At 37.8% G+C, this 27273-nt stretch overlaps 1 protein-coding gene across 1 annotated transcript in view; it reads right to left on the bottom strand.

The window, feature by feature from the left end:
- DSCAM (DS cell adhesion molecule) overlaps window positions 1-27273 on the bottom strand; it is an 836416-nt gene that overhangs the window by 349695 nt on the left and 459448 nt on the right. The window contains exons 4-5 of the mRNA XM_063702725.1: window positions 15542-15688; window positions 36-314 (exon numbers count right to left, since the gene is read on the bottom strand). Coding sequence (XP_063558795.1) covers window positions 36-314; window positions 15542-15688 — 426 coding nt within the window. The remainder of the gene's footprint in view (window positions 1-35; window positions 315-15541; window positions 15689-27273) is intronic.

Genomic DNA, 27273 nt, shown 5'->3' on the forward strand with positions numbered 1-27273 from the left:
CCAACACCACCTTTGCAAGTTACCGTCCAACTTACGTTTCACGTACAGGCGGCCTATCACCTTAGCAGTTCCGTATCTGTTGGACACTTCACAAACATAGCTGCCTGAGTCCGAGGGGCGAATGTTCTCAATGAGCAGCCCTGTCACGGTCTTCTGGAACCTCCCTGAAAGTTCCAGGGGCATGTTGTCCTTCAGCCAGCGGTAATCTGGCTCAGGGTGCCCGAGCGCTTTGCAAGGCAGCTCCACACGCTGCCCAGCCATGGCTTTGCGATGGTCAAACCCATCCAGTATGGATGGGGCTGAGTTCGCTGGGTCTGTAGAAGAAATAAAAACTCTTAGAGGCAGTGAATGAGGAGTTGAAGTGGTCATTTAGAATTGTAGGACTTCATGTATAATTTAAATACGGTGCATCATACCAACTAATGATACAGATCTTTAAGATTTTATAAGTGAACAGAAAAAGAAGTGCCCTATTCATATAATTTATTTTCTGCTCAGAATTTACAAAAGGTTGAACGCTGGTCAGAGCTTCTGTTGGTCATTCCTCAGTAAATGAATAAAAGATCCAGAATGAGCAGGCTTCAACAAGAGCTGTCAGCTCAGGCCAAGAATCAGATTGTCTTTTCATAACTGGGAATGTCAGAATTCTCTTTAAAAGATCCTTAATGGGTACAAATATGCAATTTGAGATAAGAAATAAGACCTAGTGGTAGACAGATCAGTGGAATGACTATAGTTTGCAATTATCTATTGTATATTTCAAAATAGCTAGAACAGAAGAATTGAAATAATTATAGCTTAAGAAAAGCCAAACATATAATGTGATGGATATCCCAAGTACACTGATTTGATTTTAACAAATTATATGAATACATTAAATTATCACATGTACCCCAAACTATGTATATCTATTATGCATCAATAAAATATCATACAATAAAATAAATATTTTTTTAAGTTATTGGCTCACTCTGTAGCTCAGGCTGGAGTGCAGTGGTGCAATGATTTCTCACCACAGCCTCAAACTCCTGGGCTCAAGTGATCCTCCTGCCTGGGCCTCCCAACATGCTGGGATTACAGGCATGCACCACCACACCCAGCCTAAATAAATTTAAACAGAAAAAAAGAGCAACACTAGGCTGGGCACGGTGGCTCACGCCTGTAATCCCAGCACTTTGGGAGGCCAAGGCAGTCGGATTACGAGGTTAGGAGATCGAGACCATCCCGGCTAACACGGTGAAACCCCATCTCTACTAAAAATACAAAAAATTAGCTGGGTGTGGTGGCGGGCGCCTGTAGTCCCAGCTACTCGGGAGGCTGAGGCAGGAGAATGGCATGAACCTGGGAGGCGGAGCTTGCAGTGAGCCGAGATAGCGCCACTGCAGTCCGGCCTGGGTGAAAGAGAGAGACTCTGTCTCAAAAAAAAAAAAAAAAAAAAAAAAAGAGCAACATAAGCAGAAATAGCTGTTTAACTTTAGTAAAATTTATTGCACAAAAGAGTTTTACACATAGCTTTTGAATTTTAAAACATTTTATTTATTCATTTCACAAATATGTTTTGATCCCCCAGTGTAGATCAGCACAGAGTTAGGGACTAAAGGGAGAGTGGTGGATGAGACAGGTGTCTTCCTGGAGCTCATGTTCTGTTGGGCGGGTGGTGTTGGGGAGCAAGCAACACATTAGCAAGCAAATAAAGATAATTTAGTTTGTAATAAGTGTAGTTAAAGAAAGAAAAAGAGGGCATAACAGAGCGTGAAGTCCACGTGTTATGGGTGTAGAGGCAGCCAGGAGGACTTAAGACATGGTCCTCAGGGACAGACTCTCTGAGAAGATGGTATTTGAGATAAGGTGAATGAGCACTATCGACAGCAGGTGGCATAGCAAGACAATGGATTAAAAAGCAGCAGCTTGCAAATGATCACTTATGACAGGGCCTTGTATAATTTGCCTGTTCTGTGACATCATCTTGAACCAGGTGAGGAAATTGATAAAATATTCTCAAGAACTGGGTCTGTGGAAACCACGCAGCTCAATGTCCTTCAAGTTTGTTTGAATGCAGTGATGTTCCCAAGGTCATAATCTTTGCATGACTGTGAAGAATATAAAATACAGCACCTGATTGGATGCTAAACGTAAAACTCAGTGTTCTCACCCTGCTCTCTCTTCTAATTCAACCTGTTTAGAACTTGCATGAAACAATACCCTTGCGTTCCACATGGATATTACAGAAACTTTATAGACTCCTGCCACCTGAAATTTTCTTGTCTTTGCCTCAGTAAGAAAAATGCCGTGACTCTTTTGATCTACCTGCAATAAATCTGATGGCCAAGGAATGGATATTCACTGTCCTATCAAATGACACCCATCTGGAACTTTGTAATTTTGATGAACATCTCTATTCCCTGCTTCTCTGAGTTTGACTTTTTTAGATTTCACACGTATGTGAGAAAAGACAGTGTTTGTCTTTCTGTGCGTGGCTTACTTCACTTACCACAATGCCCTTCAGGTTCATCCATGTCACTGCAAATGGGAAGATTTGCTTCCTTTTTTAAGGCTGAATAATATTCCTTTGTGTATATAGGAATGATATTCCTATGCATGTGTGTATATGTATATCAACACAAGTTTTTTTCATATTCTGGCTGTTGCGAATGATTCTGCAATAAACATGGGAGTGCAGATACGTAATTTCATTTCCTTTGGATATATACCCAGAGTGGCATTGCTAGATCATATGGTAGGTAAAAGGGTACAAAGCTTCAGTTATGCCAGATGAATAGATTCTAGAGGTTTACTATGCAGCACAGTGACTACAGTTAATAACACTATCTTACATACTTGAAATTTGCAAAGACAGTTGATCTTAAACATTGTCATCACATACACACACATACATACACACACACACAAATGTTAACTATGTGAGGCAACAGATATGTTATTTTGCTTGATAGTGATATATATATATACATATGCACATTGCACCTCACATTGTATACCTTAAATATATACAATTTTCATTTTTCAATACCTCAATTAACGTGGAGGAAAAATAAACTCTAGCCAAGGTGATGTAACAGGCGAAAATGTGTGGATTTGTAGGAAATTCTGCTTAAAGGCGACTTAGCTGGGAGGGGTGTTTTTATGCATTTTTCCTTTGCTCTTTACATCACCTGGAAGGTAGATATAAAGGTAGGAGCTGCAGCAATCACTTTGGACTTTGAAATCATATTGAGAATGGAACTGCACATGAGGATAATGGATCAGAAAGATAAAAGCCTGGTCCCTTGTGAAACTTAAGCTGGCAAACCAGCTTCTGGACTTATATACAAGAGAGTAAATTTCTGTTTCAATAAACAATAACATCAAAAAATCATTTATTAATAGGAAGACTTCTGTAAGAGGCTGTGATTCCGTAGTCAGCCACTGGGGGCAGTCAGCAGGCACTGTTGAAAATAGAACAAAAACATTTAGCTGAAATGTCTTGGCTTTCTATTTCTTTTGTGATCATCAGAGATAAAACTTCATTATGAACTTGCTGCTCTTTTTACTTCACTGGTGTCTTATGACAGTGATATAATAAGGGAACCTAAACACTCTTTTAAAGAATACCCGATGAGCTTCCAGGACTCCTCTAATTCTTCATTAACTGAAGAATTCTATATTCCAGAATTATAGTCATTCACATGTATGACTATAGGGCTCCAGAAGGCAAGAGAGATATAAAAGTTTCACAATACCCAGGTACAGAGCCTGTGCCAGCAAAAACTTCATTGCTTCATTTACCTGCTTCTAAAGGAAATTACAAATGGACTTTGAGAAGTATTGGTTTGAAGATCAAGTTATGTTCTTATAGACTGAATAATTAAGTGGAGACAGGCCTAACCAATGATGTCTCACTGATCTCTGGCATCTTCTAGCATGAACCAAGAATCCAGAAAAATTGTTAGCTGTCTGCATCCATGTTACTGGAAGTATCATCACCTGCACACCCAATGGGTTCAGTGAACTAGAAGACACAAAGATGTGCCTAAAGCCAGCTCCAGAAATGGTCTTGGACATCCTTAACCGCATGGGATTTTTTACTTCCTAGTACACTAACTTGCAGACCATATAAACACCATTGCAATATTGTTTAGTAAGTAGAAATCACATCCAAGACAATATGTATTACTTGGGGTAAGCTTCTCTATTATTCTGAACCCTGTCTTCATTTAATTAAGAAATGTGAGAATTGGACACAGGAAGGGGAACATCACACACCAGGGCCTGTTGTGAGGTGGGGGGAGGGGGGAGGGATAGCATTAGGAGATATACCTAATGTTAAATGACGAGTTAATGGGTGCAGCACACCAACATGGCACATGTATATATATGTAACGAACCTGCACGTTGTGCACATGTACCCTAAAACTTAAAGCATAATTAAAAAAAAAAAACAAAAAATGTGAGAATATAATGATAGCTCTTGTTCTTCAGTAATACAGATTTTAGTTACACTAGAGTGGAATACTGAAGATATTAGAAAGTACTATGAAAAAATAGCTGCGAAATCTGTCATTTTACTTAGAGTAGGAAGTAGAAGTAGAGTTGGAGAAGGTGGCACAAAGATGTCACCCCTTTGGCAGGGGTGGCTGACAATAAACACCACAGTGTGCACCTCTGACTTTCTTTGCAGAATAATCCCACAGTATCTGAAAATGAAATGCATCAACTTCTAATGCTATTCATAAAAAATCAACTCTCAATGACTGCACTTAAAAAGTTTTATTCTAACTGAAACTTGGCAGAAATTTCTCAAATATGCTTAAGATAGTGCTATGTAATTCTAATGACATTTTTAAAAAATGGCTTAGACAACTGGATATCCACATGCAAAATAATTTAGAACCTTGCCTCACACTACCTACAAAAATTAACTCAAAATGGATTATGGCCTAAATATAACAGCTAAAACTATAAAAACTTTTAGAAGAAAACATAGGGAAAATATCTTCATGACCTTGAAGAGTTCTTAGGCGTAACACTAAGAAAACAAGCAACAACAGAAAAAATCAACATAATAAACTTCTTCAAAATTAAGAACTGGCCCAGTGCGGTGACTCACGCCTGTAATCCCAGAACTCTGGGAGGCTAAGGCAGGCAGATCACATGAGGTGAAGAGTTCAAGACGAGCCTGGCCAACATGGTGGAACCCCGTCTCTACTAAAAATACAAAAATTAGCCAGGTGTAGTGGCATGCGCCTGTAATCCCAGCTACAGGCAGAGGCAGGATAATAGCTTGAACCTGGGAAGCGGAGGTTGCAGTGAGTCAAGATTATGCCACTGCATTCCAGCCTGGGCGACAAAGCAAGACTCCATCTCGAAAAAAAAAAAAAAAAATTAAGAACTGTAGCATTTTCAAAGGCACCATTTAGAAAGAAAAAAATTTGAAAATCATATTTCTAATAAAGAACTCAAATCCAAAAAATATTAAAAATGCTTATATCTCTATAATGAAAAGAAACAACCCAATCAAAATGGGCAAAATAGTTGACTATTTTACATCACCGAAGAAGATACACAAATACCTAATCAGTACACAAAAAGATGCTCAATATCACTAGGCATTAGGGTAATATGAATTAAAATCACAGTGAGACATGACTTCACACCCACTAGGATGACTGCAATAAAATCACAAACAATGCTGGTGAAGATGTGGGGACCTGGAATCTTCATACATTGTTGGTGGAAGGTAATATATACTTACATATGCACACATATACATCTCCTGTAAAAATGGCTTGCTGGAGTGCCAGCCTTCACATCCACATCACAGCAAAAACGCTTAAGAATGCCCCCTCAGTGAAGTCACTTTTAAGCAGAATTTCCTACAAACCCACACATTTTTCTCCTCTTACATCACATTGGTTAGAGTTTATTTTTTCCCCAGGTGTATTGTGGTATACTTGCCAAATAAAAGCAGCCAAAACAAGTTGGCATTCTTTAAACTTCAATTTGCCATAAGGCCCTAACTTCTAGGTATCTACCCTAAATGAATGAAAACATGTTCACTCAAAGATTTAGGTACAAATGTTCATAGCAGGATTATTCATAATCAAAAAGTGGAAACAACCCAAATATTCATAATTTAGTGAATTGATAACCAAATGCAGTATTTACAGATGAGCAAATGCTCTCCAGCAACAAGAGAGAATGAATGACTAATACATGTAACAACATGGGTGCTACATGAAAGAAGGCAGACACAAAATCCATATCCTATATCAATTTATGTGAAATATCCAGAAAATGCAACTCTACAGAGACAGACCATAGATTAGTGGTTGTCTGGGACTGGGGATGGACATTGAAATTGGCTTCAAATGGGTAGGAGGAATCTTTTGGGTGGTGAAAATATTCTAAAATTAAATTTGCGTAATTGTGGCACGACTCCATGCATTTACTAAAATTATTGAATTGAATAAACTGGATGGAGTTTATATTAAAGTAAACTACCTCTCAACAAAACTGTTTTACGAAACCTGAAGGAGGTATTTACTTTTTAATTTCAACTTTTATTTTAGATACAGGCGGTATATGTGCAGATTTGTTACATGGGAATATTAACGTGATGCTGAGGTTTGGAGTAGAGACCCTATTCCTCAGGTAATGAGTATGGTACTTCACAGATAGCTTTTTTTTTTTTTTTTTTTTTTTTTTGAGACGGAGTCTCGCTCATTCGCCTACGCTACAGTGCAATGGCGTGATCTTAGCTCACCGCAAGCTCTGCCTCTCGGATTCACACCATTCTCCTGCCTTAGCCTCCCGAGTAGCTGGGACTACAGGCACCCACCACCATGCCGGGCTAATTTTTTTTGTATTTTAACTAGAGGCGGGGTTTCACCGTGTTAGCCAGGATGGTCTCTATCTCCTGACCTCGTGATCCGCCCATCTAGGCCTCCCAAAGTGCTGGGATTACAGGTGGGAGCCACTGTGCCTGGCCCTTGATAGGTAGCTTTTTAACCCAAACTCTCTGCCTTCCACAGTCTCGTGTCCACAGTGTCTATTGTTCCTGTATTTGTGTCCATGTGTGGTCAATATTTAGCTCTTACTTATAACTGAGAACATGAGGTACTTGGTTTTCTGTTCCTATGTTAATTTACTAAGAATTATGGCCTCCAGCTCCATCCACATTGCTGCAAAGAACGAGATTTCATTCTTTTTTATGGCTTTCCAGTATACCATGGTGTATATGCACCACATTTTATTTATCCAATCTACCATTGATGGACACCGGGCTGATTTCATGTCTTTGCTATTGTGAATAGCCCAGCGATGAACATACAAGTGCATATGTCTTTTTGGAAGAATGATTTATTTTCTTTTGGATATATTACTCAGTAATGGGATTGCTGGGTCAAATGGTAGCTCTATTTTAAGTTCTTTGAGAAATCTCCAGTCTGCTTTCCACAATGGCAGGACTAAGTTACTTTACCACCAGTAGTGTATAAGCGTTCCCTTTTCTCTGCACCCTCACAGCATCTGATGTTTTATATTTTAAGTGCATGATTGAAGCAATGCTTGAGACAGGCTCTTGTGGGGATATGTGGTCATATATCAAATCTGAATAACCAAACGGCATTGTCTTTCATTTTCATCCCCTTCAAATTTTTTTTTGTCTCAAAGTCTTCAAACTTTTTTATATATATTACAAAAATTATTTTTATCCCAAACATTTGAAAACGTATAGAAAAGTAGACAAAAATAATATGACGCATCCCATATATTCATCATATTAATGGCTCTGGCACCAAACCTTTTCTATTCTTCATCATGTTTATTTCTTGATAGTTTTACTTTGTTTTTGGTGGTAAAGTATATGCAACAAAAGGGAAGCTATAGGCTGGGTGCAGTGGCTCACGCCTGTAATCCCAGCACGTTGGGAGGCCAAGGCAAGGGGATCACAAGGTTAGGAGATCGAGCCCATCCTGGCCAACATGGTGAAAGCCTGTCTCTACTAAAACACAAAAAATGAGCTGGGTGTGGGGGTGCATGCCTGTAGTCCCAGCTACTCAGGAGGCTGAGGCAGGGGAATCACTTGAACCCGGGAGGCAGAGATCGAAGTGAGCTGAGATTGCACCACTGCACTCCAGTGTGGCAACAGAGTGAGACTCCATCTCAAAAACAAACAAACAAACAACAACAAAAAACAAAAAAGGGAAGCTATGTTATTTTATCATTACATGACTAGCATGTTTCTCTAATAAATATAGAGTTTTGTTACATAACCACAGTATCACATAATATGAAGTATTATACACTCCAAATTCATTTTTCCTCGTCAGCTCAAAAGTGACTAGCTTTTAAACAATTGAATTAATTAAATCAAGATCCTTCTCTTGTTCACATGCAGTTGTTACATCTCTTGAGTCTTTCTTAATGCAGAGCTAGCCCTCCTCCTTTCTCCCATGTATTTGACTTGGCTTTTTAAAGAAACCAGGTATGATGGTCCCCCTCCTGTGTCCATGTGATCTCATTGTTCAATTCCCATCTATGAGTGAGAACATGTGGTGTTTGGTTTTTTGTCCTTGTGATAGTTTACTGAGAATGATGATTTCCAGTTTCATCCATGCCCCTACAAAGGACATGAACTCATCATTTTTTATGGCTGCATAGTATTCCATGGTGTATATGTGCCACATTTTCTTAATCCAGTCTATCATTGTTGGACATTTGGGTTGGTTCCAAGTCTTTGCTATTGTGAATAGTGCCGCAATGAACATACGTGTGCATGTGTCTTTATAGCAGCACATGTACCCTAAAACTTAAAGTATAATAATAATAAAAAAAAAAAGAAACCAGGTAGTTACCATGCTGAATTTGCTTGTCCATATCATCATTTAACTTGTTCCGTTATTGCCATAGGCATTTTTCTTATGAACTGGAATTTATTTCAGTGGGTTGGTTAGATAAGTGTTCAACCTCTCTCTCTTTGAGAGGGGTGCTGTGCACTTCACATTGCTTCCACATAATGTATGGTTTTCCTGTTCTTAGTGACACTCAATTGTTCAGTGAGGTCAGATGTTAAAATTTATCTGAGCTATTTTGTTAAGGTTGAAAATGGAATTTTCTAATTGTGTCATTTCTTTTGCATTCAGTAGATATAATTATTCTGCAGAACGGACTTTCCCTTCTGAACTAAGGTTATTTGGTTATCTTAAAATACAGTAGCTATAGGAAAGACAGAATACATTTAGTGGTTGTTGTCTTTAATCATGTGTTATCAGAATGAAGAGTTAGTGCCCTGGTTTCTATTATGCAGACCAATAAGATTCTTATTTCTTTCTTTATATGAAATATATATGCGGGTGTGCATATGTAAGTATATATGTACATATGTGTATATATCTATATATACACACACATATATGTATAAAATTAAAATGAACTCAAAGGTTTTCAAAATATTTAACGGTTATCAATCATGTGCTAGCATCACTGCTGATACTCAATACATCCCCTTTGGCTGACGAGAGCCCCTTTATGTTGGTTCCTATGTCATTTTGACAAGACCCCATTCATGTTTCAGACTCACCTCAGACATTTCCTGCCTCAGACCTTCAATCAGCCACTCCTCCAAGAAGCCATGGTCCCTTTTAGTAGTGAATTATATTTAAAAGAATCTACAATCTAGATGTTAGAGATGCTTGTTGCTATTGTTTGCTCATCACTTCTGGGACTTCTCAGTGGAAAGACTGAAAATTCATACTTTTTCTTTGAAGTGTGTACCAATAGTTTTTTGTGTTCCTTTTTTTTTTTTTTTTTTTGAGATGGAAGTTCACCCTTGTCACCAGGCTGGAGTGCAATGGTGCCATCTTGGCTCACTGCAACCTCTGCCTCCTGAGTTCAAGCAATTCTCCTGCCTCAGCCTCCTGAGTAGCTGGGATTACAGGCACCCACCACTATACCTGGGTAATTTTTGTATTTTTAGTAGAGATGGGGTTTCATCATGTTAGCCAGGCTGGTCTTGAACTCCTGACCTCAAGTGGTCTGCCTACCTCGGTCTCCCAAAGTGCTGGGATTACAGGTGTGAGCCACCACGCATACCACAAATACCAATAGTTTCTATTGGAATTTGACATTTCAAGGATTTTATGCATTTTTTAAAATTTAGGGCAAGGATTTCATGTCTAAAACACCAAAAGCAATGCCAACAAAAGCCAAAATTGACAAATGGGATCTAATTAAACTAAAGAGCTTCTGCACAGCACAAGAAACCACCATCAGAGTGAACAGGCAACCTACAGAATAGGAGAAAATTTTTGCAATCTACTCATCTGACAAAGGGCTAATATCCACAATCTACAATGAACTCAAACAAATTTACAAGAAAAAAACAAACAACACCATCAACAAGTGGGCAAAGGATATGAACAGACACTTCTCAAAAGAAGACATTTATGCATCCAAAAGACACATGAAAAAATGCTCATCATCACTGGCCATCAGAGAAATGCAAATCAAAACCACAATGAGATACCATCTCACACCAGTTAGAATGGCGATCATTAAAAAGTCAGGAAAAAACAGGTGCTGGAGAGGATGTGGAGAAATAGGAACACTTTTACACTGTTGGTGGGACTGTAAACTAGTTCAACCATTGTGAAAGTCAGTGTGGCGATTCCTCAGGGATCGAGAACTAGAAATACCATTTGACCCAGCCATCCCATTACTGGGTATATACCCAAAGTAATATAAATCATGCTGCTATAAAGACACATGCATACATATGTTTATTGCGGCACTATTCACAATAGCAAAGACTTGGAACCAACCCAAATGTCCAACAATGATGGACTGGATTAAGAAAATGTGGCACATATACACCATGGAATACTATGCAGCCATAAAAAAGGATGAGTTCATGTCCTTTGTAGGGACATGGATGAAGCTGGAAACCATCATTCTCAGCAAACTATCGCAAGGACAAAAAACCAAACACCGCATGTTCTCACTCATAGGTGGGAATTGAACAACGAGAACACATGGACACAGGAAGGGGAACATCACACACCGGGGCCTGTTGTGGGATGGGGGGAGGGGGGAGGGATAGCATTGGGAGATATACCTAACGTTAAATGACGAGTTAATGGGTGCAGCACACCAACGTGGCACATGTATACATATGTAACATACCTGTATGTTATGCATGTGTACCCTAAAACTTAAAGTATAATTTTAAAAAAGTATATATATATATATACATACATACACACTAAGGCACATCTGTTCTCTTAGAGCTTAGGATAAAAAGTACATATGTAAAGTATTTAGAAATAATTATTTCAGTTGTATAAATGCCTTACATTTTTGTTATATTTCAAGAATTTCTATAAATATTTCAAGAATTATAAAAAAATTTCATACTTTTATTTTTCTCTTATACTGAAAATAAAAATAAAAATAACATAAACATAATCACTTTTCACTTATCCCACTATATATGCTACTATAAATAAAAACGAGTATCTATAATATATAATATATAAACAAATATATATAATGTGATGATAAATATTGAGTGTCAACTTAATTGGATTGAAGGATGCAAAGTATTTTTCCTGGGTGTGTCTGTGAGGGTGTCACCAAAGGAGATTAACATTTGAGTCAGTGAACTGGGAGACGCAGACCCACCCTCAATCTGGGGGGGCACCATTAATCAACTGCCAGTATGGCTAGGATAAAAGCAGGCAGAAGAACATGGAAAGACTAGACTGGCTTAGTCCTCCAGCCTACATCTTTCTCCCGTGCTGGATGCTTCCTGCCCTTGAGCATCAGACTCCAAGTTCTTCAACTTTTAGACGCTTGGACCTTCGACCACAGACTGAAGGGTGCACTGTTGGCTTCCCCAGTTTTAAGGTTTTGGGAATTAGACTGACTTTCTTTCTCCTCAGCTTGCAGACGGCCTATTGTGGGACTTTACCTTGTGATTACGTGAGTCAATACTCCTTAATAAACTCTACATTATATATACATCTATCCTATTAATTCTGTCCCCCTAAAGAACCCTAATACATATATAGAGACTAGACTCCAATTTTTACCTTCCAGACACTACTAACCTTTCAGAAGAGTTGCTCATCTTCTCGGAGTTTCAGCAATCTCCTCTAAAACTGACCCTAATGAAAAGGCAGTCCTCAATACCAAACTCACTTCTTGTGGCTGTTTTCCTCTGGAATTTGGTCCTGTAAGGTTTCACACTAGCTCCTAAGAACCATATGCAGATGTTTTTTACACATTTAACAAGTCTTTCTAGTTGTCTTCAGAGAAAGAATGACTTGTCCAAATAACTAGCTCTAGCACAGAAATCAAGACCATTTTAAAAAATGTTAGGTCAGTTTGTCTATTTTGCTGATTTTTTTTAAAGAAAAAACTTGTTTATTACATTTACTGTTCTTTTGGTCTATTTTCTATTTCATTAGTCTGTTTATATTTTCCCTTAGAAGTAACTTGAACTTATTTCCTGGATGTTTAAATGATGTTTTTCTTTATCTTTACAGCTCACAAATTTTATTAGACTGTGTTGCATGTTGACCATTCTGGGTCCATTTTTCCAGGTAGGGTTGTGCCATTTTCATTATGCATTCTTTTTAATGATAGGAGACTTTTTTTGAATTAGTGTTTTATTATTAATACTTATTCTGATCAATTGCTTGGCTTTCTTTTTAAGAGAACTTAGTTATACACGTGTTTCATCATCTTTGTCAGACATCTATACATTTTTATCTCTATTTGTCTTATTCCTTAATATTTTTGATTTCCCATATTATGCTTTCTGTTGTGTTTATCCTCTGATGTGCTCCCTGTAATTTCATTTTAATTTTAGAACTCATTTTTCTAACTTTTTCCAAAATATGCCACTTACTGTTTCACAGATTTGTGTTGTTTCATCATTTTATTTCTGATTTATACTGCTCTTTCAAAGCTTTAATCATTTCAAACAAAAAATATAGTTTTCATATGATTTGTCAGTATTTTTTGTAGTTACTTCTAATCAAAACTTTATTAAAAATTTTCATTCTTTTTCTTGTGATAAAGTTGTGTTGGGTTAAATCTTTTTCCTTTTTGTTTCATTTTACAATAAGATAGAGATTCTTAGTTAATTAGGAGAAGGTTCCTGCAGGAGAGGATGAAATGAGTATATTTTTCCAGTCTTCTCCCTTGATATTACCTTCAAGGACTCGACATTTAGCCCATCTCTCAGAGCTATATGGGATTGAGCTGTATGGGCTTCCACTTCTAGCCATGTGTTTCCTAGAACACTGTTTTTTACATTCTAAGGCTGTGCATGTTGTATTTTCTTTTGCAGTATTTCATAGGATGGAATTCTCTAGGGCCTCCCCTGGTTCCCGAGCCTTCTCTGTTACTCTTTGTATTCTACTCTGGCTCAATTTGATTTCTAAATCGAGCCGTTCCCCTGAGAGTGAGTCTCTGTACTTCTGAAAGGAGTACTTGCCGAGTACTTCCACTATCTTCAAGGACATAGACCATCACTGGCCTGTGCAATCATTACCAGCCACTCTAATGGCCTTGTGACTCATCTCCAACCCAGACCTCATGCAGTTCTATCCCAGTGTTGTGAGGACTCTAAGACACAAAGAATTCTCCTCTGCTTTTGGAGATGGGGACCCGTTGGTTATTTGCAGTTTTCTGACAGTACCATAATCCCAACAGGCTGACCCCTTCTACTGCCTTCCACCTCTGCTGCTGGTCCTGTTGTTGCCAGTAATCCAGTTGTGTTGAAGGTGCCATCCATGCACTTTTTTCTTTGTCATCCTATTTTATCTGTGTTGGTTTCAGGAGGAGTTTGGGGTCAAACACCAACATGTTTCCACCATGACCCAAACTCCAGATGTCCATTTTTCAGTATATTTAAATCTAATTTAAAATGAAATTAATTTCTCTTTTCCTTCAAAGCTTGACATGTTAGAAATGCATTCTGTATTCAGTGTCTACATTCTCATCTTTTAGCATTAACAAATTTCTTCCTCAATTGCTTTATTAAAATTTCAATGACAAAAAATATTGAGTTATTTTCCACATATGGTAGACTCCCATATGAGTCTTTTGGTGGCATGTGACTCTGTGGACCCCTCCCCTCTCCTGGCACCTACCACCTTCCTGTCTTCATCTACACCGTTAGCCCCGAATGTTCAGTCTTATTCCTTGGCTACTCTTCGGCAGGTGGCTTAGTGTATGATATTCCCTGGCTGGATTATACACTGTTGCTCTCATTTTTCCAATGCTCACTAGGCAATCCTAGGACTCCCATGGTGACAAAATGCTTGTGACTACTTCTGTCCATTTTTGAAACATTAGTGAATCACTCCAAAACAAAAAATGAACAAACATCGTGGGATTAAGGAAAGTAAACTTGCCTTTCCAACCCTGAGAGATACATTTAAAAACCAACACTTTATGATTCAGCATGGAGATAAAAAAGGTCACCTGAAACAGAAAGACGGGCTCTTAGATCATCACCACTTATGTCATCATTTGGAGGGAGAAATGCTTATTTACTTATTTTGCTAATCCTGAATTAATTTTATATCAGGATCCCCCTCCTACCTCGAATCCTTCCCCTTTCTTTTCTGAACATGCCATCAGAAAATTTCTCTTTAATGCAAAGAGGACGTTTTCTAGGATTTTCTGAATAAGTAGAATATTGTGCTCTCCTTAAAGCTATCATGGACTAAGATGATAGTTATTATTCATTTTCTAAATCATTTTTACCCCGAAAGACATGATAACTATAAAAGCAAGGGAGAAAATAGCAATTGACTTATAAAAGAACAGATAAAGAAACAAAAATACTTGCAAGTTCAAAGGAAAACTAATTTAATTCTGACTTGTATTTGTGCTGGACCTTGAAAGACTATTGGCTGTTTTGAAGATGTAAGTGATGAAGAGAAAAATCCCAACAGTACATTATCAAGGACAAAAAGTGGGTGCTCAGGCAGTGATGTTTTAAATTATTCCAATGTTCAACAAGTTCCCTTCACTTCTTCCCATAAAGCATTATTACAAATAAGGTACTTCTCAAATATTGATAGCAAGCAACCTTTGGTCACTTCCATCTCACTATTACAACCTTATAGGATATTTACCACAGGGGGGCAATTTTATATTCTTCAGCTACAAAGGCAAAGGTTGGGTATTTTGTATTTGGTTTTATAATCAAATCAAATGCAATTTGACTGCATTTGAGATGGATATTTGGGATGGAGATGGATCTTTCACTCCTAATGTGCTCCCTGAAATGCTAACGCATCATCATGTGAATGTGTCAATTACTGATTTGACAAACGTGAAATCTGTATTTCTATGAAATTGTATTCATATTCATTTAAAAGAGTTTTAAAATTCCTAAAATATTTTGGAAAAGGAATTGAAGGCTCCATTTTAGTGGCAACACTCCACAATTTTGATTGAGTCATCTCAGGACACTAACAAAGAAATAGCAGACATAGCAGACAGAGTCCTGATGAGTTTTTACCTGATACAAAAAGTCTGGCGCTGTTGCTCTGCCTCGTCTCTCCAGTGTATCGATGCCGCGTGATGCAGCGGTAGTTATACAATCCATCTTCATTCTGTACATCTTTAATATACAAGGCTCCCGTGGATGTGATGAGAAATCTAGATCCTGAAATAGAGGAAAACAGTGGTTTGGTTAAAAGACAATGAAAGCAACCCAACCACATAGACAAAGTCCTTGAACAGTTTTTTCTTCCCCCCACCTGAAGAAACTTAATGAAAAGGCTAAAAATGGGTGCGTGCGTCTGCGTGTGTGTCTGTGTGTGTGTGTGTGTCAGTTAAGGGTCCAAGCTGTTTTAATTTTTTGACTAGCCTACATTAAGGGTTTTTAGTACTTATGCTATACAATAAATATGTACTTAGCAAATCTAACCTCGTAAACTTTTTTTTAGATCATGCATTTATCTTACAGCAACGAAGTTGTCATATAATTGGTATATAGTGAACATAGAAGATTTTCTTGGATCATTGCATTTCTCTTAGAATGTGACCAATTAAGGGAATATTAACTTTTTGTTACACATCTCTAGCTTATGAAAGTATAAACTTTTGCCTCAGTTTAAAATGTTTCAATAAAAGCACAAAAATATTAGACTACAAAGCAATAAAATATTCTACAAACTTCCCCTAAAAAGGCTGTCTTATTTCCTCACATTAATAACCAATATTTATCACTATATTCTATGACACATATCAATTCTTCCCAGATTCAGTGTTTTAGAATACTCTGTTATTTCTTAATCACTAATTTTTAAAGGGACTGCTCAAATCATTGACAATAACAATTTTCACCTCAAGAAAAAAAATTCATGATCAGTCATTCCCCATTATGTCAGCACAAAACAATGTCCTATCTGTAACCTCTAATTTTTACCGGTAAAGCTTCAGTTGAACAGAAAGGGCCAACATTAAGATTAAATATCAGTGTTAGTTTAAGAAGGGCAAAAATGTTTTTTTCCCTTTGAAAATGTAACTTTTAAAGAATTTTTCACTGTTCAATTTTAATTGGGTGATAAAACAAGTTGGAGCATAAAGGTAAAATGTAAATGATCATCGTAAGTGGATTCTATAATTTCCCTAAGATAATAAAAATTCTGGTCTTTTACTTTTAAAAAAAAAAAAAAGTAGAGCTGAGAGTGCCTCATTGCACCTTCCTGGTGGGTAACTCAGTACACCTCCTGCCACCATTAGACTCTTCTATGGGCTATTTCTGCATGTGATGTGATTCCACGAGAAAGAATGTGATTTTTCTCTTTGAAAAAAGACTAAAATGCCAAATAATCAACTTTTATTGCTTATTTTTCTCAGGTTCAGTTGAAACATCCTTTAGTTTATTTCAGTCAGAATTTCCAGGAGTCTTAGCTTCACTGCTTTTGAGCTTTACATATATAAATTGCAAACATTATTTCTTGGTCATTTTCTGCATTAACTACACATCATGCATAGGTCAGTTTCTCAGATAAATTAAAAATGGTTTATGATTTTTTTTTTTTTTGAGATAAGGTCTGGCTGTATTATCCAGGCTGTAGTGCAGTGGTATCATCTCAGCTCACTGCAGCCATCACCTCCTGAGCTCAAGCAATCCTTCCACCTCAGCCTCCCGAGTAGCTGGAACTATGGGAGTGGGCCATCACACCTGGCTAAGTTTTGTATTTTTTTATAGAGACGAGAGCTCACCATGTTGCCCAGGCTGGTCTTGAACTCATGAGCTCAAGTGATTCACCCGTCTTGGCCTCCCAAAGTACTAGGGAGTGTAATCCCTCCCAAAGTGGGATTACAGGCATGAGCCACCATGCCCAGCCTAAAAATGATTTATGAATTATCATGAGCTAGGAGTAATTCCAAAGAACACAGATGTGAAAAGGATCATAAAATAACAGAGCAAATACTGACCTTGTATAAGCTTTTCAAAGGAGCGCTAATTAATTATTAAAGGTAGTATAAAATATCTTTAAAGTAATATCTATATTAACTTTCCAAACAATTCCAGTTAGACATTTAGTTTAAAATATGCCATAAATAATGCTAGCTATTACAGAAGCTGAAAAATCTCCTAATGCTGTATATTCCAGATAATTTTGCTTTATTATTCCCCAAAATGAAAGCAACTATAAATACCTTTTACCACTTGTCATGTGTCATCACACACCAGCCTTTCTTATGATACACATTGTGTATCATGGAAACATCATTTCTCTTTCAATATATTTTGCATACTTACATAATGCTTTAATAATCAGTTCCTTTAAAGTACAGTTTGATAGACAGAAAGGAAAGTCAAAAAAAAAAGATGATGTATGTAATTCCTGTCACCTTCTTAGCATGGAGTATTTTCATTAGAATTGATAGGCCATGAGTGGTGGCAAAATACAAGTGGAAAGGATTGTGTGTGCCATTTTCCAGAAATGTTGAGAAATGCACACAGATAGCAGCAGCCTGCATTATTACCGATTCCAGAGAGGGCTCTATTCTCTAGGAACATTTTGTTCTTGTAATATCTAACATTTTTTTCATTTACCCACTTATGTTAAATAAGGCTTTACGGCGTATCATTTCAGAAGAACTTGAACCTTTGATTGTCTTATGCATTTTTTGAGATGTTTACAGGAATGAAGGAGTTGACATTAACTGAGTTTCTGTGCGTAAACCCATTTAAGCCTAGCGTTTCATTATTGGAACACTAAGCATGTGGCAATTATTTATCTCCTGCTGCTCAAGGTCATTGCCAAGGTCTGATTGCAAAAATTCAAAAAATTGCAACCTCAGGCATAAATGGGTTAATTTGACCTCCTTTGTCTAGTCCTTCATTTCTCAATTTATCTCATCTTGAAACTGATCAACATTTTAAAACATAAAATAAGGTTGAAAAGTAGGATCTTTTAATTATGAGAGGAACAGGTAAGTCCAGGGTCCTTGGGTACAGTCTCAACTCAGGAGTCCTGTGGAACTATCAAGGGACAACAAGGACACAGCTAAGTCATTAGAGCACCAAATATGTCAGCCCTGTGGTAACAAGGAATCATTTTAACTGCTCCCTAACTTGCTACTGTACCCCACTTGCTCTCTTATGCCACCAAAGGTTTCCATGTCATATGGATTAAATGGTTTGTTCATGTCCTTCAATGGGATTAATGGATGTGCTTCTGTCAAAATAGGCAAATGTTTAAATACAATTTATTGGCATCAAAAAGTGCAAACACACAATTCTGTCTCATTCTGTCTCCCTTTGTGTGTCTTTCTGTTTTATTTTCCTTGGAATACTATTAGCATTTTAACCGGACACATTTCTAAAACATAGTTCATACTTTTTGTCATGTTAGACACACTGCAATTTAGAGCCTACTGAACAGGGAATGATTTTTGGATTTTGAGTCATCATTTTGGACATCGATTATTGAGCCATGCTGCTCAGTTACCAGAGGGATGTCTCAGAAGCTATGTGGCATCTCAAGATGCATGGAGTGGTCCCAGACTGCCAGATGTTCAAGTCTCTGAGCTTGTCTTTATTAGCTTTTCTGCTTCCTCCTTTACTATCCAGCTGTTATATGTTACTTCCATTTGTTATCAGTATCTTTGTCAACACACAGTGTGATGCATTCAGTATGCTGAGAGTTAGAAAACAGACATATCAAAGCTGTTAGGACTTTGTATAAACTAAGAGTAAATAGGTTATGAGCAAGTAACATAGTGGTTTTCCAATGTCAGTTAACATGAGCTTACATGTTAGTGCCACTAAAATAAATCCAGCGCTTGGTGCCAGTTCAGTCAGCCTGGTTAAGATTAGCATAGGGGCCAGTGGGATATTTCTATGTAGGGACACAAAACTACCAAAGAAAATGGGGCATTAGCCCAATAGGAAAATGTTGCAGGAACCCTCAGAGTTGGAGTTCTACAGCCACGTTCTTCCCATTGTCATGGAGCTGAGCAGCAAAAAACACTCATAGAGCAGTGGGTTCTGAAACTCAGGCACAACACCATTTTGGGTTTTCTTCAAAGGCAGATATTAAAATAGCAGCAGTTCTAGAAATCTATCTTGCTGAACTATGGGTTGTTAATGCTGAAAGTCAGATCTTTAAGATCTGAGCCGCAGAAAGCAGGCATGCATGATCTCCAGAAAGAGGCACATCAGAGTTGATTCTAGAAACCAGCATGTGTTATAGGTGGTCAGGAAACAGAGCCAAGTGATGCACCCATTCGTTGGACCAGCACTGTCCAAGGCTCCAGAAATGCAAAAAGGAGAGAGACAGCCCCTATCTCTAGGGAGCTTATAATCTAAACAGATTTGAGCCTTTGGGTTTAGGAACTTCCCAAGAAGTTGAGGAAAAAGGATAGAAGGGAAGAACCTGGAGAGCAATCAAGGAAGTGGCATTGTCCTTGTCTCGCTGGGATGAAGGGGCTACTGATACCCAGGGAGGAAAACTGGTATTTATCCCCATACCTGCTTTTATCCTTGTGTGTTATTCTAATACAAATACTTAATTTTATATGTTAAAGTCTTCATCATTAATGTGCTTGTTCAATCTTCTCAGCTAACTTTTCTTGTTCTTATGAAGAATCAATTTAAAAGATCTTTCCCTGGTTTGAGGTGCAATAAGCTCATCCACTTTGAGAGATTTCTCAGTGTGGAAGAAAAAACCTGGGCTTTGGAAGCCAGTGGATCTGAACTACAAAACGGTCATTGTCCCTTTCCAGCTGTGTGGCCTCAGTCTAGTCATTCAACTCTAAACTTTGCTTTCTTCATCTAGAAAAAAGAGAGATGATGAGTAATCTCTTTGTTCTGCTGTTGAAGATCAAATTAAAATGCATTTATGTCATCTAGCAGATAGTCATGCATCTACCGCACAGCAGAGTGACTAAGCTGAATAATAATGTATTCTATATTTCAAAATAGCTCAGAGAGTAACTTTCAAATATCTCATCACAAAAAAGGGATAAGTGAGGTGGTAGATATGTTCATCATCTTGATGTAATCATTTCACATCGTGTATACACATAGGTGTGTATATATAGACACATACAAAATGAACACATTGTACCCAATAAATGTGTATAACTTTTCAATTGAAAAAAATATTAATAAATAAAAAATTAAATTGGTATCTATCCTAGTAAATGCCATGTTTGTTATTCTGCTGTTCTGGCCAATCCACAGGTGTATAAAATGTAGCCTTTGTGAGCCAGACAGCGAAGATCCCACTGACATAAACATAGCAGGGCCCCCTTTCAATTGTTTGTTTGCTTACTTATGAAAGGCAACCTCATATATTAAAGAAAGCATCTGAGTGGTAATGACGTAGATGAATTTTACATCACAATTCTGCCATTTGGAGCTATGTCACCACAGGCAAAATATTTACTGAACCTCTGAGCCAATGTCACATGACAGAGCATTGGTAAACATAGAAAGATATACTGAGTCCATGGAGTATTTTTGTATACCCCAGTGAAAGGCTTGGGGAAAGGAGGATCACAGACATCTGCTATGAACTGAATGTTTGCATCTGCACAAAATTTATATGATGAATTCTTAATCCCCAATATGGCAGTATTTGGAAATAAAGCTTTTGGGAAGTAATTAGGTATAGGTGTGATTATAAGGGTGGGACCAGACCTCACTTTCTCTCTCCGCCCTGTGGGATCGCAGTGAGAAGGCTGCTGTCTGCAATCCAGGAAGGGAGCCCTCATCAGGCACCAAATCTGCCAATACCTTGATCTTGGACTTCCCAGCCTCCAGAACAGTGAGAGATAAATTTTTGTGGTTTAAGCCTCCAAGTCCATGATATTTTGTGATAGTAGCCCAAGCTGACCAAGATATTATCTTCAGAAGTCTTTTCCACAGTAGAAACGGATATTCACACAAACTCAGGGACTTTCCCCAAAATCATTATCATGTTACTTGAACAATTCTCCCTGGCATATCTGTTAGTATCTGAGCATAAAAAAACATATCCTCCAAAATATATCCTGAATCCATCCACTTTCCTCCCTCAACACTGTACCACACACATCTAAGGATTGTAGCTTTCAAACTCTCTGTGTCCACTTCTGCTTCCCTACAATTTAATCTCTCTCTACTCAACATGCATGAGCATTTAGCAATATACATCATTTAGTGCCTTGATGGAATCCCACTAGACCTAACCACTTATGATGGTCTATGATAGTTTGGGCTTTGGCCGTATCTCCAAAAGATTCCCCTCCACTCTCTCCTTCTTCCACCACACCCAGGCCATGCTGTACTTCTTTTAATTGCTCTGACTGGAGGCTCTGAGCCCAGATCTCTCCCTGGATTGGTCCTTCTTGTCATCCTGGCCTCAGTTTTTAAGTCAAATTTCCAGCGAAGTCACATGATCATGGTCACTCATGATGAGAGACTTGGTTTTATTATACCTGTATGTGACGTTATCTTGTACATGTGCATGAGATTGGTTTAACATTTCCCTCCTTCATCTAGAATAGCAAGAACTCATTTTGTCTTGTTCAACATTTCATCTCCATTACATAGAACAGTACTTGGCTATGACATCCTAAAATATTTGTTGAATGCATGCATGGGTGGATGAAACAGTCTATTATTGCTTGTATTCAAAACATCCTTTCCTAGGTCTCAGTAAAAAGAAAGCTAAAGTACCTTTTTTTAGATTTCGGCACATTTCCTCATGTAGACTACATAAAAAGAGTTTATTCTCCTCCAGAGATGAATATATTCTTATATGAAAATGAGCATATTTTAAGATTGTGATGAATTATTCTTTCATTATGCTCCCTGGCTTTTTACTGTGTGGTTAAGCTGTTAGATCTTCAATAAAGGCAATACCATTTGGGGGAAGATTTTAAAAGCATATGTCATTTTTCACTTAGAGAAATATATCTTAGAGCTCTTGTTTGTTTTGTTTTTCCTATTGCAGTCTATATGAATTGAGTTAATAGCAATTAAAAGAACAGAGGGCTCTGCTAATAAGATGCTAAATGGTAGCACAACCACGATGAAGCTTTTCTCAGCTGTGCCCACCGTCTCCAATTGATGGCCACACTGTGTCATGAAACTGAGCTTTCTTCAAAGCCGTTTCAATAACAGTTTCTGAAATATTAGAGGAACATAAGAATTAAAAGTAAGTTCTCAGTATATAGCATTAGAAATGACATGATCCTCTTAGCATTAACTAAAATAGAAGTGGAAATAGAAGATATATCTATATATCTTATACAGATCTATATATCTATATATCTTATACAGATCTATATATCTATATATCTTATACAGATCTATATATCTTATATAGATACAAGGCGAGTGAAGGAAGAAGGCCAGGAAAAGACCCAGGAAAGGAGTGACAGGAGGCATGGAGGACACAAGCCAGTGTGGTGCTAAGCAAGCCAGGGGAGGAGAGGACTTCTAAAGGATGGTGCAAAGGGCCTCAGCTCCCTGCCTTCCTATTGCCATAGCCTTGAGTGCATATACAACCTGTACAAAGGGGCAATATTGCCTTTTTGGGAAAATCATGATATTAAATAAGAACATCTGTGTAAGTACCTGACAGAGAAAAGCACTTTAGAGTAGCTCTAATCTGTAATAAAATATGATAAGATATTCTCGCTGAACCAATAAAAATATTAAGTGTCTAAGAGCTAGAAATGCACAAAATTGAGTTAAAGAACACTCCACGTCATTACCAAATGACATAATAGAAACCCTGGATAAATGAAGAGGCATATCCAATTCTAGGATTAGACAACTTAATATTGCAAAAATGTCACCTTTTCACCAGTGAAATGAATTACATTTTAATTAATTGCTGAACAAAATTTACTTAGAACTTGATCAAATCAATGTAAATTAAAATGAGAGGTTCTTTTCATCCAGGAGATTAGAACAAAAAATAAAATGTTTGAAAATAAGTGGTCTTGACAAAAGGTATGGGAAATGAAAACCTCTATAGGTGGGCATGTAAATTGGTGAAGCCTTTTGATTTTTGAAGGGCAACTTGCCAGTATATTTCAAGTGTGAGACTTGCATACTTTTCAATCCCTCTTGCAACGTCAAAGACTATGCTACGGAAAAACTCAGAAGTGCACACTTTGATGTTCACCCCCAAATGCACGGATGCATAATTTAACAATGAAAAATTATACATAAACCTGAATGCCAATCAAGGGAAAAATAAGTAAATAAATTAGGGTACATCTATACTCTGCAGTTACATAAAAGACAGTAAGGCATATGTACACATACCCTGCAGAAAAATCTCCACTAGATAGTCTAAAGTGGTTGCATAACAATCTGTAATGTTATGTACCAAAGGCAGTGGTATATGAATAAATTTGTGTATGCAAATGAACAGAGAGTCCTGGATCAGCAGGTATCTGCCCAAATGTTAACTGTGGTTGCCTCTGAAATCATGAGTGGATTGGAGGAAGGGGAGGAGAAATTATGTTTCATTTCCCACTGTCACGTACTTGAGTATCTTAAAAGAAGACTATTAATGTGCTTCTTGGGTAGTTAAAATGTATTTTGGAAAAAGATGTCAGTGGGTGGTGAGCATATGGACACAGTAGACGTAAACCAAACCCATGTAACACACAACATAGAAGGAGATAAATTTAGGATGATGTTGCTGTCGGGTGTAGATGCGTCAAAGAGGGCTTTTATTATGCTTGCTTTTCAAGCTGGTCGCTACCTGGACTTGCCTAAAAGCAGAAGGGGAGACTTTCAATATTCACCCTGGTCTTTGTATTCCCTCCCCCTCCAAATACCTCACACAAAAGTTGAATCTGCCATGTAGCTGATCTCTGTCTCTTCCTGAACTTCTGTGATAATTCCCCATTTCACACATAATTGCATCAATCCAGTTGATTTGGGTGTTAGAGCTGCCTCCTCAAAATGGCAGTTGCCTCTCTGAAGACAAGGGATCCTCTTGTTTGCCCCACTTACCTGCTGCCCCCAAAGGTTTGCACAGTGCTAAATTAAGTGACTGTTTAGAAGATATACATACTTCGAGTTTTTTCTAAAAATAGGATCAGTAAAATAAGGGATCATATTGAGGGGGCAGAGCTCTCACCATATCATTTTATTTAAGCTTCGTTGGAGCCTATTATGTTTATGAGAGTATCATCAAGATATCCAAGAAATAATGAAGCCCCAGCGTGGATCTTGAGCTGCCTGGAAGAAATCATTTGGCTACAAATAACACCATCACATGGGGCATGAGGAATAAGCTTACAATTCGGCTGGATCCAGTATGTAAGGAGAGATTTGGTGTACATATTTTAAATTCTCTCAAAGCAATTTCACTAAGACATTTCTTTTATGTAAATAAAATTCTCTCAGTGAAATTCTCCTGCAGTTAAATGAGGCTCAATTATACACTACTAATTTAAGCCTGCATACTGCATTCCAACTGTATACCTAATTACCCTGTTTTGTTTGTTCATGATCAGATCTTTGTGCAGATATTCAAGTCTGTCATTGATCTTTGCTCTAGTTAGATTTCTAGTTGTTTAAAAGAATGAATCCTTAGAAAGAATATAATTGTATAATTCCTTTACTTTTAAAGGAATTACTTCAAGAATTTTTTATTAAAGAACCAAAGAAGCTCATAAAACTTATAAATTGTATTTATTTATTTATATGATGAACAAGATGGTTTTGGCCACTGACATTTGAAAGCAAATATTTCAGTTGGGAACACAGACAAAAAGAGTACATTGACAAAGAAAATAAATCCACTCTCATAAATGCATTTATGTGAATTGAGAAACAGAAGTTGACTCTAGTAAAGAGAAGAGCTGTTTAGACGGTGGGGGTTTGGCGTGGGGTGTGTATGTAAGGATTTCTGAGGACGTGCACTTCAGCAGAGCCACAGAACGTAGGAAGATAAGAAGGGATTATTCATGGATAAGTAGAGCTAAGAACAAGGTTAAAGGAAAAGTATGTTTGAGGCAGGAAAAACTGTGGCATATCCAAGGAACTGACACAAGATATGGTTTGAAAATAGAACTGATAGGACATAGAATTGGCCTGAATGCCAGGATGAGGCAAAGGTGATGAGGACCAAGGTGGCTGCTAGGTCTTGGTGAGGAGCCCTGAACAGGTGAAGAGTCCTCCTGCCAGGAATAAGAACCACGGGGTGTGGCACTGGCTGTCCATGGCTGACTTATTTTGGACTTTGGGGAATTGAAAGTAGCCCTTTATAGAGATATGGAAAGGGGAAGGAAAAGAATGCTATTGGATGTGCTCGTTGTTATCAGGCGGACTCATGTTTAGAAGAGGTACATCAGCATTATTTCCTGTCCCACAAGATTTCTGCATTTTGGGGCTGGAAGGGAATGTGTATTTCAGGTTGACTGTCTGTTCCGGTTGTGGCTGCACAATACAGTGCTGATTAAAAAGCAACACGTACAAAAAGGAAAAAATAAGTGAAGGAAGGTCAGAGCACGGCACTTCAACCCACAATGACTATGCTTACCTGGTCTGTGTTAGCAACCCAAAAGGAATTTAAGACACTGGGCTTATTGGCAAAACACATTGAAAATTAACTGTAAAGTTTGTCTACCTGATACAGATGGCATAGGATTATGGGAAAGAATCTGGAAAAATAGGAACCACCATAAAGAATGAAAATAACACTATGTTGTGGCCACTTAATATTGTGGGACAATGGTTTTTCACACTTTGGGTTCACCTACTAATAGGCTGTGAAATCAGTTTCATGGATTGCAGCTTTATTTTTTAAAAAAATGAAATAAAAGAGCACAGAATGTATCAGTGTGTATCAAATAGTGGTGATAAATATTCTGCAGCTTGTTTCAGTAAACCTGTGCATACATAAAGTTATGTGTGTGTTTGTATATTTATGTGTGTATTTATGTGTATGCATTACTGAGTTCTAAGATAAAATGTCTTTTTTCTATGTATCTCTTACTGTGAGTCAGAGCACAAAATGTTTGAAGAGCCTTTTTCAACATCTTAGTGATGGAATTGTTACTTTTCTGACTAGGCTTCCGTTTCAAAGCAAGGCTAATCGTCTTTTAGCATCAGCTGGTATACCTGGAATTCTTAAAGTTCTCTCTTTAAATATTTCTGCATTTTAAATTAAAGATTTCTGCTTTAGCAAGTCCCCTAGTTCTTATTCCTGGTAGGGGGACTCTTCACCTGTTCAGGGCTCCTCACCAAGACCTAGCAGCCGCCTTGGTCCTCATCTCCTTTGCCTCATCCTGGCATTCAGGCCAATTCTATGTCCTATCAGTTCTATTTCCAAACTATATCTTGTATCATTTCCTTGGACATGACACATTTTTTCCCACCTCAAACACATGCTTTGAGACCAGCAAGTCTATAAGGCCATAGGCTTGGTTGCATTTATAATGGGAATAGCAGAGAAAGCAGTTTATTTTTAAAAAAATGCAACATCATTTGAAGGTCTTGGATTACATTTGCTTCCCAATGACACGTGATGATGTCAAAGGAAACTATAATGAGTTCACTGAGCTATCCACACAAATGTACATGCAAATATGTATACTTACAAGAACACCCAAGGGTAGAAACCATGTCAGATGCGGTCCCTCGTGTCACTCCCACTCCACGGCCTTTTGGTTTCAAATAGTCTGACCACATGAGAATCTTTGAGACTGTCTTTCATGTCACAGAGCCTTGCACTGTGAGAGTAACTCAATTCCCTAAATGACTTCCCC

Source organism: Gorilla gorilla, chromosome 22 (genome assembly GCF_029281585.2).
Source record: "Gorilla gorilla gorilla isolate KB3781 chromosome 22, NHGRI_mGorGor1-v2.1_pri, whole genome shotgun sequence".
Lineage (NCBI taxonomy): Eukaryota > Metazoa > Chordata > Mammalia > Primates > Hominidae > Gorilla > Gorilla gorilla.